The sequence below is a fragment of the Rattus norvegicus genome, chromosome 10 (genome assembly GCF_036323735.1).
Source record: "Rattus norvegicus strain BN/NHsdMcwi chromosome 10, GRCr8, whole genome shotgun sequence".
NCBI classification, from domain to species: Eukaryota; Metazoa; Chordata; class Mammalia; order Rodentia; family Muridae; genus Rattus; species Rattus norvegicus.
Window position 1 is genome coordinate 31,468,090 of NC_086028.1, and position 17,388 is coordinate 31,485,477.

Sequence of the window (17,388 nt, forward strand, 5' to 3'; positions counted from 1 at the left end):
TGCTCCTTGGAGGTTCTGTACCATGTGGCTTTGTAATTGGGATGATGTGGGATTCTATGTGGGACATTAGGACAACGATGAGTCGCTAGACATTATGGCAACTTAAGATCCAATAGAGTTCTTTGGATTCTTGGGTGGTAGATCTTCGTTTATAATAATGGAATTCCATAGATGAGCTATTAAAACCTTAAGTAAAGTTAACATGAGAAATAAGAAAATAGAAAAATAGTCTGGTACTCATAGATGAAGCCCTACACTTTGGGTCTGTATCTGTAGGTAATATGTAATATTATATAACAATATGGAAATGGGGCCAAGGAGGTGAGGGCACAGGTACAATTGCAGTCTTATCCGTTGACTTCCAAGGTTTGCAGATTAAATGATACCTGTAAGAAACGATTTGTATAGGGTGTAAAGTGGAACCATAGGGCATCTATGGGATGGATGGTTCAGTGATGATGAGTCAAGAAGGTGGCAGGTGTACCTGAGGCAGTGACAGTTTGTGTCCTGTCCTCAGTAGAACCTGAAAGGAACAGAATGGTTGGTGCTATGTGTTTTCAAGTATTTTTTCTTTTGTTTTTGTTAGTTTGGTTGTTTTTTGTTTGTTTGTTTTTGTTTTGAGACAGGGTTTCTGTGTGTAAAAGAGTCCTGGCTGTCCCAGACTTGCTTTGTAGACAGGACTTACAGAGATCTGCCTGTTCTGCTTCCCAACTGGTGGGATTAAAGATGTGTACCACCATGCCTGGCCTAGAGTGCCAAGTAGTTTTATCTAAGGCCGATATTCATGTGGGCTTTAGATTTCTAAAATTTGTCTGTTAATTAAGAAACAAATTTTACGCTTTCTTATGCAGAAAATTCTGAGTGTTTGGTCAACAGTTTGCCCAACAGGGCTCTGATCTCTTCCAAGTGCAGAGGCTTTAGTGTGAGTAGTGTGGAGTACCAGGCCAATGCTGAGGTCATTAAAAGCATCCTCATGACAGCCATTGTCAGCCTCAAGAGACTAGAAAAGGCTTACCCCTTCTTCTCTGACAGGAAGTCATGCAATCTTCTGATCAGAGGTGGAGTTAATAAGATTTTAGGCAGGCTTACTTGTATTTCATGGCTTAGCAATTAAGAAGCAAAAGTTGAAACCTAGAAGTTGTAATCTGCAGACATGTAACATTCTCCATAAACAGATTTAAGAGCAGCTGGCCTAGGAGGACCTCTGTGAGGATTAGATGTCTGTGAGTAAATAGTTCAGCGTCTTCCTTACAGCAGAGTCTCAAAAAAGCTGAGCAAACATTAGAGCTATTATACTGAGGAGGAAACCTAGGTGTGGAAGGTCTGCACCTAGTGCTTTTGTAGGTGTCTCTAACATCCCTCTGGATGATGTGGCCCCACTAATCGTGTGTGTCAGCATGAGTGACACTTTACACCCTCACTCAGTGCATCTTGCTGGTAATGAGCTTAGATGAGGCTTAGCGATGAACCATTGTGGTCACTGAGCAGAAAGAGCTGTGTCCGCCAGAGGGCAAGTGCATTTTTGCCATCAGAAGACTGGGCTTTGCTTAGGGTTCTACTGAGGGAACACACTCTAATGCCTGCCTTCAGTTTTCTGTCTGTTTGGTGCTTTATTTGTACCAAAACCAGGAGGAACATTGATGGTTATATGTGGGGAAGGACTGGGAAAGAGAAGGGTGTTTTGGAAGACAACTTTCCTTGTAAATAGCAAATAGCCCTCTACCACTGGGACGTTATAGAGCCCTGGAAGAGACCTTTGAATGCAGGCTTTCTTGAGCCAGTAGAATAGGACCATGTGATTCCCATCATTAGGGATCAAAGATAAGTTACCTTCTGAGAACTAAGACAGGACCATGTGCTGAGTGCTGTAGCCGACAAGAGTATTGTCTCATTTTTCTCCAGGTCAGTGCCACGATGCTCCCTCAAATCTTCATTTCAGCATTCGTACTCCTTCTCCCAGGTAAGCGAGGGGGTGAACTGAAGCTGCCGTGGAGACTGCACGGGATGCAGACATAGCGCACTCCTTGGGTTTTGTTGACTGTGAGTTGCATAGAGAGATGAGAACCAGGACAAAATGGGAGCTCTGAAAGAATCATTTCCTTGTATGTATTTCAAAATCGATAGCCAAATTGTCAAACCACAAGAGTGTGTGAGGGCGAGTCCATGAGCCTCCATGTGATAGACTAGTAAGGCACAAGTACATATGTGTGCATGTGATAGAAGAGTAAGGGGTGAGTATGTGTTATTTCTTATCACACGTTTCTATAATTTTATTATAATATGATGTATTATATCTGTGATTCTGAAAAGGTATTAGGTAACCATGAAGTAATGTGTGTCCCAGTATGAAATATACACTCATACCCTGAGGACTGTGCTTACTGGTTAGTCAAACTCACAGTGCCTTGTTTCGTTCTTAATTGGTTGGTTGGTTTATTTCCTGCACTGGGGATCCATCCCAGGGGCTGGCAGGGGGTAGGGCTGAATCCTTGAGCCACAGCCTCAGGCCTCAGAGTTCCTCTAAAGACAACTTAGAAGCAATTGACAGTAGAGGTTTTCTTCCTCCGTCCAAGAAGACTCATATTTACATTTTTGTTTTGGTTTTAGAAGTTGCATGATTTAGTTCTGGACTGAATAGTCTGATCCTGTGACCTTCTTGTGACCTTCTTGTGTCACTGGAATGTCATCCACTTACAAGAAGGGATCACTGGATTTTTCGTTTTGAGGACTGATCCAAAAACCTCACTCCTCCCAGTGGTGTTATAAAACCCTTTCTGTAAACTGACATTGAAGTTACTAACCTTCTGTTTTGAAGCCATAATGCTGTAAATAAAAACCTTCCTCTGATCTTTATAGCAAGAGATAGGTAAGGAATTAGTGACTAGCACCAAAGGGAAGAGGGAAAGTGTGGTTTGGGATAGAGTCTCCTGAACTGAGGCTAGTCTTGAATCCTCTAGTTTCCCAAGGCTGGCTTTGAACCCTTAACCTTTTCTGCCTCCACCTCCCAAGTTCTAGGTTTGCCGGTACCCAGCAACGCACAGCCCCTATGACAGCAGTTTTAAGTTTTTAAAACTTAAACTTGAAGCATCATTTGTGTTTCCTTGTCCCACTTAGCTAAGAGCAGAATTAGTCTGGCCCAAGGAAGAGCTAGCCAGTTGGTAATCTGACCTCAAGTGGTCAGACTTGAACACATATACAGATATACAGTAACGTTCCACAGATGGGGCAGGCAGCATTGATGTATTTCAGGATACATACATGTATGGATATGTATATAGCACCTATTAATGAATGAAAGAGGCCATGCATTTGGAAGGGAGCAAAGAGGGCAGACTGCATGCGTTTCTAGAGATGATAGGAAAGGGGGACGTGAAGTAATCACAATCTGACCTGACCAAGTAGAATAAAAACTTTAAAAAGTGGGGCTGGAGAGATGGCTCAGTGGTTAAGAGCACCGGCTGCTCTTCCAGAGGTCCTGAGTTCAAATCCCAGCAACCACGTGGTGGCTCACAACCATCTGTAATGGGATCCGATGTCCTCTTCTGGTGTGTCTGAAGACAGCTACAGTGTACTCATATACATAAAATAAATAAGTCTTTTAAAAAAAAAACAGCACCGGGGTTGGGGATTTAGCTCAGTGGTAGAGCGCTTGCCTAGCAAGCGCAAGGCCCTGGGTTCGATGCCCAGCTCCGGAAAAAACAACAACAACAACAACAACAACAACAACAACAACAACAACAACAAAAAAAAAAAACAGCTACAGTGTACTCATATAAATAAAAAAATAAAAATAAAAATCTTTAAAAAGGGGCTGGGGATTTAGCTCAGTGGTAGAGCGCTTACCTAGGAAGCGCAAGGCCCTGGGTTCGGTCCCCAGCTCCGAAAAAAAGAACCCAAAAAAAAAATCTTTAAAAAAATAAATAAAAAAAAACTTTAAAAAGTTAACTTAGGGGCTGGAGAAATGGCTCAGTGGTTAAGAGCACTGACTGCTCTTCCAAAGGTCCTAAGTTCAATTCCCAGCAACCACGTGGTGGCTCACAAACCTCTGTAATGGGATTCTGATGCCCTCTTCCGGTTTGTCTGAGGGCAGCTACAGTGTACTCATACAAGAAATAAATAATTCTTTGTTGAAAAAGAGTTAACTTAGAGATGGTCTTAGCGGTGCACGCTTGTAATTCCACCTCTCAGACATCTGAGGCAGGAGGATAGCACCTGTAGGAGAGCTAGAGCAAGACCCTGAGCTAGAGCAAGACCCTGATTAAGAAACAAACCTACAGGTCAGGCATAGTGGTGCCATTAGCTCCAGCATTCTGGAGGTAGACGCAGGAGGAACTTTATGAGTTCTAGACTAGCCTAGTTTATATAGTGGGTTCTAGGCCTGCCAGGACTACAGAGTGAGCCCTGTCTCAAAAAGGAAAAAGAAGGAAAACAAACAAGGGGGCGGGGTTTGATGCCTGCAGGCTTGCGTGCGCACTGGGGGTGGAGGTGGGGAGGAAGCTGGCGGGGGTGGGGATTCACAGGTGAATATCATACAGTACAGTGTTGTTTATCCACAAGCCTATTCGTTGCATAATCATACCAAAGATGAATCTGCAAACATAAAAATGTTTATAATGAAATATTAGGCTATCAAGACTCTACAAAGAACAAAAGAATGAACAGAAGGACTGGAGCTGGGACACAATGGCACAGCACATGGCTCCCATGTGTCAGGCTCCAAGTTTAATCCTCAATTGAAACAAAGGGGAAAAGCGGAAAAGAAATGCAAAAGTAAAAATAGAACCTGGGGAAAGTGTTGAGAGCTTCTGTTTCCTCTTCTTCACCGCAGTTGCTTCAGGATCATTCCCGGAAGTATATGGAATGGGGGGTGAGCCTGTGACGCTGCCATGTTCTTATCCTGAATCTCGTGCACTCTCATTCGTGTGCTGGGGCCGAGGCGAATGTGCTTCTGATACGTGTGGACAAACACTTGTCTGGACTGATGGAAACCGAATCAACTATCGGACAAGCAGTCGCTACCAGATCAACGCGCAGCTTCTTCAAGGAAATGCATCCTTGACCATCGATTACGCCTATGTGAGTGACAGCGGTCTCTACTGCTGCCGAGTGGAAATGAAGGGATGGGATGGTGTGCAGACACTGACCACCTCACTGCAGGTTCAACCAGGTAAGCTCGCCTTGCTTCTTTGCTTATTTCTTGCAAGTGAACCGGATCCACTGTTCACTAATACTTTGTTCTTCTCCCCTAACAAGGAAACAATGGCCCTTATAAATATGCTTGTGGTTTAACGTTTGCTTTTTATTACTTTTAATGACATAATCTCATGTATCTCAGGCTGACCTCTGATAGCCGTGTCCTCCCGGTTATCCTGCCTCTAACTTTCTAGTACTGAGAACACATGAAAGTCCCTTCACACCCAGACTCAAATGCTCCTGTGGAGACACAAATACCTTTTATGTGCTTGAATGAAGCTAAAAATCATCCCTAATATAAGACCATGAGCTAAGTCAGCGTCCATGTCTTAATTGTATGTGGGCTAGCCTTGCTGGCCCATGAAACTGAATTCAATTTTCCGACCGTAAACACAGCAGGGAGCATTATTTAAGCTGAAGTGACTTGAATTAAAGACTGTGTTCTGTTTCTGAGTTAATGTCTTACAACATTAAATCCCTGTTCTCAACACTGTAAAACTGTGACATATCTACCCTGAGAAGCAGGCTATGCAGGGTGCGGCTGCGCAGACGAGCTGCCTTCCGCAGTGGTCAGCTGACCTTCTGAGCGCAGGGCACAGGTGTAGGTGGGGCGTTCCACTCCCTGCCTGCCTGCCTTGGGCTTTAAAAATAGTCCTCGAATTATATCACAAGATTATCCTTTTACATACAAAAATGTTCACATGGAAATGTGTTTCTCTCCCAACCTCTGTTCAGTGCTTACTAGTGAAGAGTTCACAAAAGTCTCAGTTCTAAGATAAAATTCAGCTTTTTTGTTTTGTTGTTGTTGTTGTTGTTTTTTTTTTAATGTGGACATCCTGATTTTCTTTCTGCTTTTAATTAAAATTTGAATCATGCGTATGTACTGTCTTCATATGCTACTTCCTAATCTCCGTTACTGATGCCTTACACTGATTGTAGAAGCCAATAGTAACCTGTCTTTTTAAATTCAGATCATTATTTTGTAGTTGTTTAGCCCTATACTTTGCTATTTAAGTGATAGATGTGATGACAGCTACGACTATCACGGTGCCTGAGCTCTGGAGGTGGTCACAGGTAGCTGCTATGACTTGGGAACGTCTGTGTTTATGTGAGTCTTCTACAAACTACACGCACACACTGAGGAGGGGAAGGGGGAGAGGGAGGGGGAAAGGGAAAGAGAGAGAGAGAGAGGGAGAGGGAGAGAGAGGGGGAGAAAGAGAGGGAGGGAGGGGGAGGGGGAGAGAGAGGGAGGGGAGGGGGAGGGGGAGAGAGAAAAAGAGAGAGAGAGAGAGATATTGATTGATTGATTGATTGATTGATTTCTGCTAGGACTGGCCTGGAACAAATTTGCTGGCTCTGTACCAGAAACAGCATGTGACATACTCACAACTTCTCACTATCCCTAGCATAGAGCTAGCTGGGTAGGTTGGCAGAGTTCAGCAGCACCTTACTTCATAAAGGAAAGACAAGCCACTGCTATAGTTTTAGAAAGAGGAGATAGAATGCGAATGAGAATGAAGATGGTAGGGCCCAGCATTTGCAGGTAGAATCGGAGTCCCAGGGCTCCATGCTTCTGTGGTGCTGGTGCTTGTACACACAACCCATCTTAGTTCATTTGGGTTGTGGTAAGAAAATACCTTAGAGCAGACTTTTTTAAAAAATGAATGAACAAAACATAGTGCTCACAATTCTAAAGGCTGGGAATACCAATATCAAAGTACAGGCTCATGAGTGTCTGTCTGATGAGGGCTCCTGTTGGCGGTACCCTCAGGTTTCTCATGTAAAGGGAGGAGCAAGCCAGTCCCTTTAGCCCATTTTATACAGAATCTACTCACACTCATGAGTGCTATCTCTCTCACTAATGACCTTCTAGATGCCTCCAGCTCTCAGTCTACTGCACTGAGGATTAAACATTAACAAGGGAAATTATGGAGACACAAACATTCAGATCCGAGCACATCCTCAGATGGACTTTTTGTTTGATTGGTTTTGGTCTTTTTTGATTTTTGGGTTTTTTTTGTTTGTTTTGGGGTTTCTTTTGGGGGGTTTGTTGTTATCACTAACTGGGGAAATGCTAAGTATGAGACATGTGGCTTCAGATTCAGCTATTAGACACTAGCATGTACACCTTCTGACAGGTTATTGGACGCGCCTCACTGTGTGGAGAGTGTTAATATTATCTGTGACGTGAGTTGGACAGCATCTCTCCCCTTCCTCGTGGTTCCTTCCATGACACAACAGAAATAACATCACTAAAGCCGATATTCTCCGCCATAGTGTTGAGTCTTACGTGTGCATGTCTAAGTGCTTAGGCACAGGACCTTGACTATGAACCTTGCTTTTTTAATGGACATGGTCAGCTTTGAATTCAGATTTCCTCCTGACTCACCATCTCACTTATGGAAAATCACAATTATTTGTGGAAGGTCTTGTTATTTCAGGTCCCAAGTTACAAACAGAGCCTAGACTGTAGATACCACCTAAGCTTAGCCATTGCCTACACCTCCTTGGAAGTGCTCCCAGAGTGAGTAAATTTTAAGTGTAGAATCATGAAAATTGAGGAGGACTATGAGTCATCCAACATTATTCATGCTGGGGCACCAGTAGTTAGGGACTTCCACAGACCTATAGTATTTCCCTTCATTGGAATGGTACAGTGTGCATAGGCTACCCAACAGACATGCCTGTCATTTGTTAAAATTAGAAAGAAATGTATGGACATTTTACGTCTTTTTTTCTTTTTTTTTTTCTTTTGTAAAAGGCAGTTAAGGGATTTGTCACAATACAAAGTACCAGTATGTTGCAGATACTCATCCGAAATAGATATTGGTATCTAAGCCATTCTCAAATAGAAAGAATAAAAGAATACATAAAAGAATATAATTTCTGTTACAAAGTAAGTATTTCAGAAACAGCCTGATATGTGAATGGAATTCAACAACTCCCCTGCCACATGAAATCCTGGTTCTCACATCATGGGAGACACATTGGCTTGTGGGTGATATGACAGGCGATTCCTAAAGCAGTTCTGATCCAAGGCGAGCAAGGTTCAGTGAACTATTGGGTGAAAACACACACCGGGCGCTGTAGACATCATGGCAACTCCACTCCTACTGAGCAGAGTCATCATCATCTTTGGATGTGGGTGTGACCTTCGTGCACTTACCACCCTCAGCTCATGTTGAAGTCAGGTGGCCCTTTAAATTGCTCCACAATTAACTTTTTTAGTTCCCCTAAATTTGTAGATAAACAGGGGCGTGTGTGTGCATTTTCCCATATAAACAACAAGGGTGAGGGTCCATTTCCATGAGACCAGGACAGAAAGGGTAAGATGCAAAAGTTCCTAAGGAAATTTAGTAAATTTTCAAGCAGTTAGCAGGATGCTCTGAGCATCTAGAGTATTTGACCATGGTGTTTAACTTATAAGCCATTAAAGGAGGCCTGTAAATGTTTTTTAGAGTCTGTAGTGAAAATCTAAATCCTTCTCGCTGAGTGGAATGGTACTGCACTGTAACATCTTAAGATCTTCCTTGGAATATTCACTGTGTGAGGGCCCCTCTCCCTTTCATTTGTTTACCGTCAGAGAAGCAAGTCACCTCTAAAAACTTTGTGTACAAACTGAGTTCAGAGACTTTTGTCTCAAGCAAAGAAAGTTTAAAAAGAAGAAAAGAAAAAGAGGCGGGAGTAGTGAATGTTTGTATCCCTTAATCTTAGGATCCTGGAAGCTGAAACAAAGGACCGCAAGTTTGAGACTACAGCATGGACTGCACTCATAGTGAGACATTGTATCAAAAAACAAAAGACACCTATGAACCTGTAGTATAAAATTTAAAAGAAGAAAAATCCTCTGACACTTTAAAAGGGAGTTTACATTTAAGATAGGTCAATTTGTTAGAGATGTTTAATTATATGGTATTTTACAAAGCAGTGAAGGGAGTAGAAAAGGAAGAGAGGGAGGAAGGGAGAGACAGAGGGTGAGTGGGGACCAGGAGGGACAGAGGGTGGGTGGTGAGGGGGAGGGACAGAAAGACATAAGAGAGAACTTTTTAAAAATTTAATTGCATTTTTTAAATTTATATTTTAAATGTTACCCCATTTCCTGGTTTCTCCTCCAGAAACCTGTTATCCCATCCCCCCACCCTGCTTCTATGTGGGTAGTCCCTCACTCATCCACCCACTCCCTCCCACCTTCCCGCCCTGACATTCCCCTACACTTGGACATCCAGCCTTGATAGGATCAAAGGCCTCTCCTCCCACTGATGCCTGACAAGGCCATCCTCTGCTACATAAGGGGATAGAGCCATAGGTCCATTCCTGTGTTCTCTTGGGATGGTGGTTCCATCCCTGGGAGCTCTGGAGAGTCTGGTTGGTTGATATTGTGTTCAACCAACTTCTTAGGGGGTTGCAAACCCCTTCAGCTACTTCAGAACTTTTCTTTTTTTATGGTCAAATGACGATGCCTGCGTCGTCACGACATTGAGAACCGGGCGAAGGCCTGCGAGATTTAAGAAGAAACACATACATGGGTCACCTGTTTTCAGAGAGTGCCACCAAGGCTTTACTGAGATTTCCTTAGATACCTGAGGCAAAAGCCGTGGAAAAACAACAAAGCAGGTGAAAATCCCCAACCAGGAAAACAGGAGAACAGGAAAAATCTGTGTCATGGAAAGTCCCAGGCCCAAATCAGGGGCGTAAACAATTTCTTAATAACAACAATTTAAAGGCTTGGCGAGGGAGAAGGGTGCCATGGAAACCCCAGGGCCCAAATCAGGGCCGAGAGCAGCTGCCATGGGTGTAAGCAACTTCTTGCTATAACTGGGGGGGGGGAGGGAGAAGGGAAACACCCCAAGATGGGGGTCCAATAGTCAAAATTTGGGGATGGGGTAAGAGAATAAGCTAATTTATGACAAAGATTTTCACTCCATGGAAGACTTCATTTATCATTAGTGACAAGAAGTCTAAAATCAGCAGGGTAGATTCAAGGACACCAAAAACCTAATCACAATACAATATAAAGCCTGTTCTGATAAAGATGCCCACCTACTTAAAGTTTCCACCCACTGACTCCTCTCTAGAGAGCCCACTGGTGATGTTTTCACCTTGTTACCTTACCTTAGGACAACATGGTAAGATGATCGCAGACAAGTTAGATTCTTCAGGGTTTTTCTAGACTTGTTCTACCCTGAGCTTGAGAAAAATCTAAGAGACTCTAGATTCAGGAGTGCTTTCCCAGGTCCTGTCTCTACAAATACAAATAGGTTTTCACTGTCTCTTGGTTCCTGGGAGAAACAACCTTTATTTTAGTATGTGTAAAGAACACAGAGGAAGCAAAATTTGAAGTAAGAAAAGAATCCGATAGGAATTTTTGAGGGCTATGTGGCTGTGGAAAGAGCAACTCTGGACTGGGGGGTAGATGATCCCGTTTAGCATTTGCAAGGACTTAGGTTCTTGGGTTTGGTCTCTGGCAGTACACCAGCCAAAACAACAACAGCAAACAACAACAACCAAACAAAAACACCTTAGGGCAAATTGGAGATGTTCATATTAGGCCAAATGGCCTTATGCTTTTAGAACAAATAATGCTAAGCACACCATATGTAATTATTGATATTATTTGTTTCATTGGCTTGTTCAACTCACTTGATGCCTCTTCAATTTGCTGCTACTCTCTAGGAAGCAATTCGACCAGGACTAAAGGCCTTGCTATTGGTCTCTCCATTTTCGTGCTGCTTCTAGTTCTTGTGAGCTCATTAGTTGTGGCAAGTAAGTAATTTTAAGATGGTTCCCAACGGTAGGAATAGGTCTGGGGTCTCCTTGATAAATGACCACAAATCCAAAAAATGTTTGCAAAGCAAAATGTTTTACTTCTATAGGAGGTCAGAATGCCACTTTATATCCACTGAGCAAGCTGACCCAGTGGAGGTCCTACAGGGTTCTGTGCCTCCCTCTGACTGCTCTGAGTCCTTGTGCTCCTATGGGGCTAAACAATGTAACTCCCGCACAGTTTCGAGGGAGAGTGGTATCCGGGCATGGATACTGATGGTTGGAAATGCTGAGCCTGCAGTTTCTCTCACTCAGTAGTGTCCTTACACATTTCATGAAGTTGGCACATCCTCTGTCTCCAGCCCTTTGAGAGAAGGCAGTACATTTCATGTGTATCTCCCAGACCAAGTAACTGGAGTAAGAATTCTCAGCCACTCTTGACTGCCTTCAAGAAACTCCCACTTGCTAAGGGGTTTAAGTTATCCATGTTTCTTAATCCCAGACATGGTTTATAACCCTTCCTAAATTCCAGCCTATGTGTGCGTACCTGCTAAGCACTGAGGTGGTTTCTTACACTTTGGAAAAGCTCGGTGGTCTTGGTTGTGAGCCACTCGTGTGGGAGTTAGGTATCCAGCAGGAGCTCTCTGGAAGAGCAACACGTGCTCTTCACCCACGAGTCAGGCCCACCCACAGCCATTTTTAAACGTTATTTCTTCCGCTTTCTGAGATTATAATTATGACATTTCCTCCTTCCCCCTTTTTTCACTCCAAACTCTCCTATAAATCGCTCCTTGTTTTGTTTTTTAGAATTCATCACTTCTTTTTTTTTTTAAGATTTATTTATTTATTTTATATATGTGAGTACACTGTAGCTGTCTTCAGATACACCAGAAGAGGGCATCAGATCTTATTACAGATGGTTGTGAGCCACCATATGGTTGCTGGGATTTGAACTCAGGACCTCTGGGAGAGCAGTCAGTGCTCTTAACCACTGAGTCATCTCTCCAGCCCATCACTTCTTTTTTTACGTAAATTGTTCCGTGCATGTATGTACATGTACATGCACAGGTATTCCTAAATACAAACTTTTCAACTTATTTATTGTTCTGTGTTTGCGTGTTTCCTATCTTTAAGACCCAGCGCAGAAATTCATTACCGACTTGTTTCATCTGACTGGGCGCAAAGTGGGGAATCAGTGCATGCTTGTCAGATTTCAGTATGTTTCCCTTTCGTATTTAGAAATCACTTATCCGGGGCCTGGAGAGATGGCTCAGTGGTTAAGAGCACCGACTGCTCTTCCCGAGGTCCTGAGTTCAATCCCAGCAACCACCCAGCAACCATCTGTAATGAGATCTGATGCCCTCTTCTGGTGTCTGAAGACAGCTACAGTGTACATATATAAATAAAATAAATACTCAGCTCCAAAATAAATAAATAAATAAATAAATAAATCACTTATCCGTGATGATTAGTCAAACTGGTTCTGTTTGCAAGTTCCTGTAATTCCAGGAATCAGGCTGCTGAGGCACAAGGGTCACAGCTCGTGGGTATCCTGAACTATAATAGTAAGATCGCATCTAAAAGAGGGAAATGCAAATTGCAAAAACTGATACAAATGTATTTCCTTTCTCAGGCCAGAGCTGTTTATTCTTTTCTGAGGGAAGGTAGTTACTGGGAATCTAAAGGCCTGTGGCAGGAGGTGGAGGGTGAGGAGTAGGTGGTGGCTGGTCCCTGATGGAAGGACCAGAAGTAGGGCCTTGTGACTCAGGTTGCTTGGAAAGTCCACGTTTAGATTGTTCTCCAGCAGCCAATTTACAAATCTAGACTTCATTCATTTCTTTCAGTAAGAGACAGTGCCAATGCCTTTCTAGTGAGCTAGGAATGCTCTGTGGGTGATGCACCGAGCTGTGAGCGAAGGAATACTTCCTGTACAGTGCAGGGGGCAACTTCCCAAAGCCACCAGGAACAGTTGAATTAAAGCCAAAAGCAAGATCCTTGATCAGAAGAAGAAAGCACCTTGCATGTTTTTTATGACGTTTTCAATTTCTGCCTCCTCTCATCCATATTTAGATTACATATTTATGAAAAAGAGGCCAGGATCTCAAAGGTAAGCTGGCATGGATTGTGTCAATCGATTCTGAACTTTGTGTCTTGTTGATTTTCTTTCTTTCTTTCTTTCTTTCTTTCTTTCTTTCTTTCTTTCTTTCTTTCTTTCTTTCTTTCTTTCTCTCCTCCCCTTCTCCCCTTCTCTTGTTGTCTCATCTTCCTCTTCTTCCTCTTTCCCTCCTGTTGATGTCTCCTCCTCCTTCTCTTCCTCTTCTAGGCAGGAAGATCATGCCTGGTGTCTATTGCTCACCTTGAATTCCAAACTGTAGTTTCTCACACCCCTTTCTAGTTACCACACCCTCCAGTGACGTGTCAGTAATCTTATACCCCAACCATTCTGTCTCGACACTGCCAGCTTGTAACAAGTGCTGAAAGGTAGCTTTTGCTTTGTAAAGCTAAATCGAATGAGTTGGCTTGGTTTTCTTTTTATCAGTTTTACTTAACGGTTTCTTAATTGAAAGACTATTGAATTGCAAGATTATGAAAACGGTGGATGTCTGCATCACTACATTCTTGCACAGCAACCATGTTTCCTAGGACCCATGCCATAGGGCTCACAGCTCCAGCTCTAGGAGAATAGCAGACATCTATGTGCACCTGTATTCATGTGCACACACACACACACACACACACACACACAGAGACACAGACACAGACACACACACACCTCAAAATAAATCTTAAAAAAAACAAACAACTAGGGACACATGCACATGCATAATTCGAGCAAAACATACACACAAAATAATAAATAAATTTCTAAAAATTGAAAAATCAGAAGGCATCTGAGTTAAAAGACAGATCCTTTTAGGAGCTTTCTGACAAGCACCATGGGAATGATAGGGGGTTGTGCCAGGCTGTGTGAGTAAGCCCCAAGTAGAGTTAGTCTGTTTTCATCTCTGATTTGCTCCTCTGTGAGTTCTAGAAATTCAGTGGATGGCAGCCAGTGCACAGATACCAACAGCTCTCTCCCAAGATGTGCCTCATTACCTCAAATGCACAATGTTTTTGTGCCTGTGTCATATTTAAGTGACTACCTTACAGGTTGTCTTTTTGAAACTGTGTCATAGACCACCAGTCCTTTGAAAAGGCACTGCTTGGGGTTGGGGATTTAGCTCAGTGGTAGAGCGCTTGCCTAGCAAACACAAGGCCCTGGGTTCGGTCCTCAGCTCTGGAAAAAAAAAAAAAAGAAAAAACAAAAAGGCACTGCTTTCTTACCTGGCTTTCTACTGCACGCTTAGTGTTAGAGGATGTAGATGCTATGTGCTATGTGGATTTATTTTCTTTCTTTCTTTCTTTCTTTCTTTCTTTCTTTCTTTCTTTCTTTCTTTTGTTATGTGGATTTCAAAACCATTGTTTCTTTCAAGAAAAAAATTATATATTATTGTTGTAGATGGTAATTTGTGTGTGTATTTATGTGTGCACATGTATATATGTGCCTGCATGCATGCATGTGTGTGTATGTATGTGTGTGTATTTGTGTGTGCACATGTACATGTGTGCATGTAAGCATGCACGTGTGTGTGTGTGCATGTAAGCATGCACATGTGTGTGTGTGTGTGTGTTTGTGCTGTACACACATGGCATGGCATGCATCTGGCTCCAGAGTTCTCAGTCAGGTCAACAGACATTTCTAACCCTTTCTAAAGCACCATGGTCCATAGCTGTAAACACGTGAATATTCTAGTTCTTATCTTAGTCCCAAAATGTGTAACTTGATTAGGTAACTCAGTATGATGTTAGATAGCTACCTTTTTTGAAATCCCATTTTTTTGTGTTCCATTACATGTATATCCTGTGGGATGCCAATATGAACTGGCATTTTAAAAGTAATTCTTCATCAAGCTATGCTTATTAAACAAACTTTTTATGACCTAATACCTGGGCCCTGGGTGGTAGTGTTCACTGTTATGGTTTTTTTGTGAATGGTGCTTCTGGAGTTCTGAGTATATATCAGAAATGAAAGTCATGCTTAGACCTGAAAGGTGACCTCATACTGCGTTCTTCACCATCTCTCTCTCCCTCTGCAGCTTGGTAGCCTTTTGTGTTTCTAAGATCAGAACTTTACTAAATAAAGAGGCTGCGTGACCACGAGCCCAAGACAACGGACGTCTACAATATTGAAGACGATCTTCATGTCAGCGTTTAAGTTTCAGGAGAAGACAGCTACGGCATATCACCAGGCTGGACACCCCTTAAGTGCCTGGACTATTTTCTGTGTCAGTTCACCTTGAGTTCCCACTTTGCAGCGGCAGTGGAGAGGCTGCCCCTCTAGCTGTCTCTTTGCATATCCACTGCTGACATGATGCCGTCTCTCCACACTACCGATCCTTCCTTCAAACACGAATGCTTGAACATTTTGGGCGTCCTTTAGGCCCCATAATTCTTTTGTCTGCGAAAAGCAATTATTGGTAATATCTATCTTAGTTACTAAAACCATCCAGCAAAGAGGAATAGGATTTTAAAGTAAAACTAAAATAAAACAAATGTGGATTTAATTAAGGAGGATGAGATTTAATTTAGATTTGATTCATGATTCTGCTTTGTTTATGTAATTAGTGGATGCCATACAGGAAGAGCTCCCTGGAGATGGCCCACTGTCTGCTCAGCTGCAATGGGACTAGTCTGGTGAGGCATGGCCACAAAGACTTCGTCCCAGGATTGCTTCTTGTTACTGATGCGCTTTCTCAAATTTGTCACTGCCATACTCCTCATTTATTTATTTTTTTTTTCGGTTCTTTTTTTCGGAGCTGGGGACCGAACCCAGGGCCTTGCGCTTCCTAGGCAAGCGCTCTACCACTGAGCTAAATCCCCAACCCCCATACTCCTCATTTATGTGGCTTCATGTAAGTGGACACCAAGAGACCCTCACTGCCTATAGCCTTCTGTGAATACTTTCTGGGTGACAGCCCACCCTATTGGGCATATTTCCTAGAGACCAACAAGAAGATGACTTGTCATGAATTAATGACAAATAATTTAATGACTTTACAGGATTCGTGATTTGATTCAGATAATTTTAGGAAGAAAATTTGAGGAGATGATTTTAGCTGTTTTGCCAAGAAGATGTAATAAAGGTAGAATAAAGAATAGCATAAGACTCCCTCCTCATAGAATAGTAAGTAAAAATCAACATAATAGGGAATTGCATAAATTGCACTAAGAAAAGAAATAGGTTTGAGACAAATTTGTGATCAAGGATAAACACTCAATCTAGGTCAGATCCAAGCATGAGGCCATGGGTGTTCACTATGATAATGAACTTATAGAATGAAACACTGCTTTGAATTTTCTATAGACATCCTCCTGTAATTCCCTTTTTGTGTAACGTTTTATCTGTGATGTAATTTTATAAAGTATTTTTGTCTAAGAAAGTATAAAAAGCCTGAGAGAAAAAAATAAAGTGTAGCTATTGGAGCTTGGCTCCATCCACCAAATATGTGTATGTCTGTCCAAATTATGTATGTACATACATATGTAGGTATATTTGTTTGTATGAAAGTATGCATGTACACTTGTGAAATTGATGAAACAGGAAGATAGGCTTGGGCTATGTGTGTGTGTGTGTGTGTGTGTGTGTGTAGGTCTGTGGATGTGACACACACACACACATACACACACACACTCTCTCTCTCTTTCCCTCTGTCCTTCCTTCCTTCCTTCCTTCCTTTCTTTCTTTCTTTCTTTCTTTCTTTCTTTCTTTCTTTCTTTCCTCTGTATAACTGGAAAAAGTCATCAGCTTTTGGTTGCAGGAGAGAGAGAGAGAGAGAGAGAGAGAGAGAGAGAGAGAGAGAGAGAGAGAGAGAGAAATTGCCAGAAGCCATCAGCTTTGTGCCCCTAAAACAGTGAGAGAAAGTTAAAGGTCAAAGGTGATCAGTCTTTACCCTTTGTCCAACATCGTGTCCCACCTCAATACCTGACTCTGTCTGGGTTGGCCCCCAGAATTTATCATAACCCAAAATGTCCCTTTTCCTTACCTTCTCTAAGGATCTCTGGTCATGGGAGATATAAGTTTTAATTTCCTTCATAGATGAACAAAAGAGAGTCTACTATTGTAGGTATGAATACTTTCTTATGGCTCATGAAATATGACATGTTATTATGTAGTTAATCATAGGATAAAGAGAGGTGTTTCATGTCAGGAGAGGTTACCATGGTGAGTGTGGAACAGACAACCAGGGAAGAAAATAATGGACCAAGGGATTCAGTTAGTGCTGGTTCCACTACACGTCTGTCTTGGTGCTCACTGCTTCTATCCTCACCCACTGAGCTCTAAGCAGGAAGGAGTCAATGAAGAAATGGAAGGGGAAAGAAAGGCGAGAGAGC

The 17,388-nt window shown here is 42.4% G+C and overlaps 1 protein-coding gene across 1 annotated transcript; it reads left to right on the plus strand.

Annotated features, from left to right (window-relative positions):
* Positions 1–1,914: 1,914 nt before the first annotated feature.
* On the plus strand, positions 1,915–16,346 carry Havcr1l2 (hepatitis A virus cellular receptor 1 like 2). Its single transcript, XM_063270004.1, has 5 exons — positions 1,915–1,960; positions 4,829–5,167; positions 10,867–10,956; positions 13,027–13,063; positions 15,093–16,346. Exons 1-5 carry the CDS (start codon positions 1,915–1,917, stop codon positions 15,148–15,150), a joined length of 570 nt encoding a protein of 189 aa, XP_063126074.1. The 3' UTR covers positions 15,151–16,346.
* The last annotated feature ends 1,042 nt before the right edge of the window (positions 16,347–17,388 follow it).

Excerpts from the sequence above, each read along its gene's own strand:
- Havcr1l2 (XM_063270004.1), top strand. The coding sequence starts at position 1,915 with ATGCTCCCTCAAATCTTCATTTCAGCATTCGTACTCCTTCTCCCAG. Across the intron at positions 1,961-4,828 it reads ATTCGTACTCCTTCTCCCAG|TTGCTTCAGGATCATTCCCG; the intron begins GTAAGCGAGGGG and ends TCTTCACCGCAG. Across the intron at positions 5,168-10,866 it reads CTCACTGCAGGTTCAACCAG|GAAGCAATTCGACCAGGACT; the intron begins GTAAGCTCGCCT and ends GCTACTCTCTAG.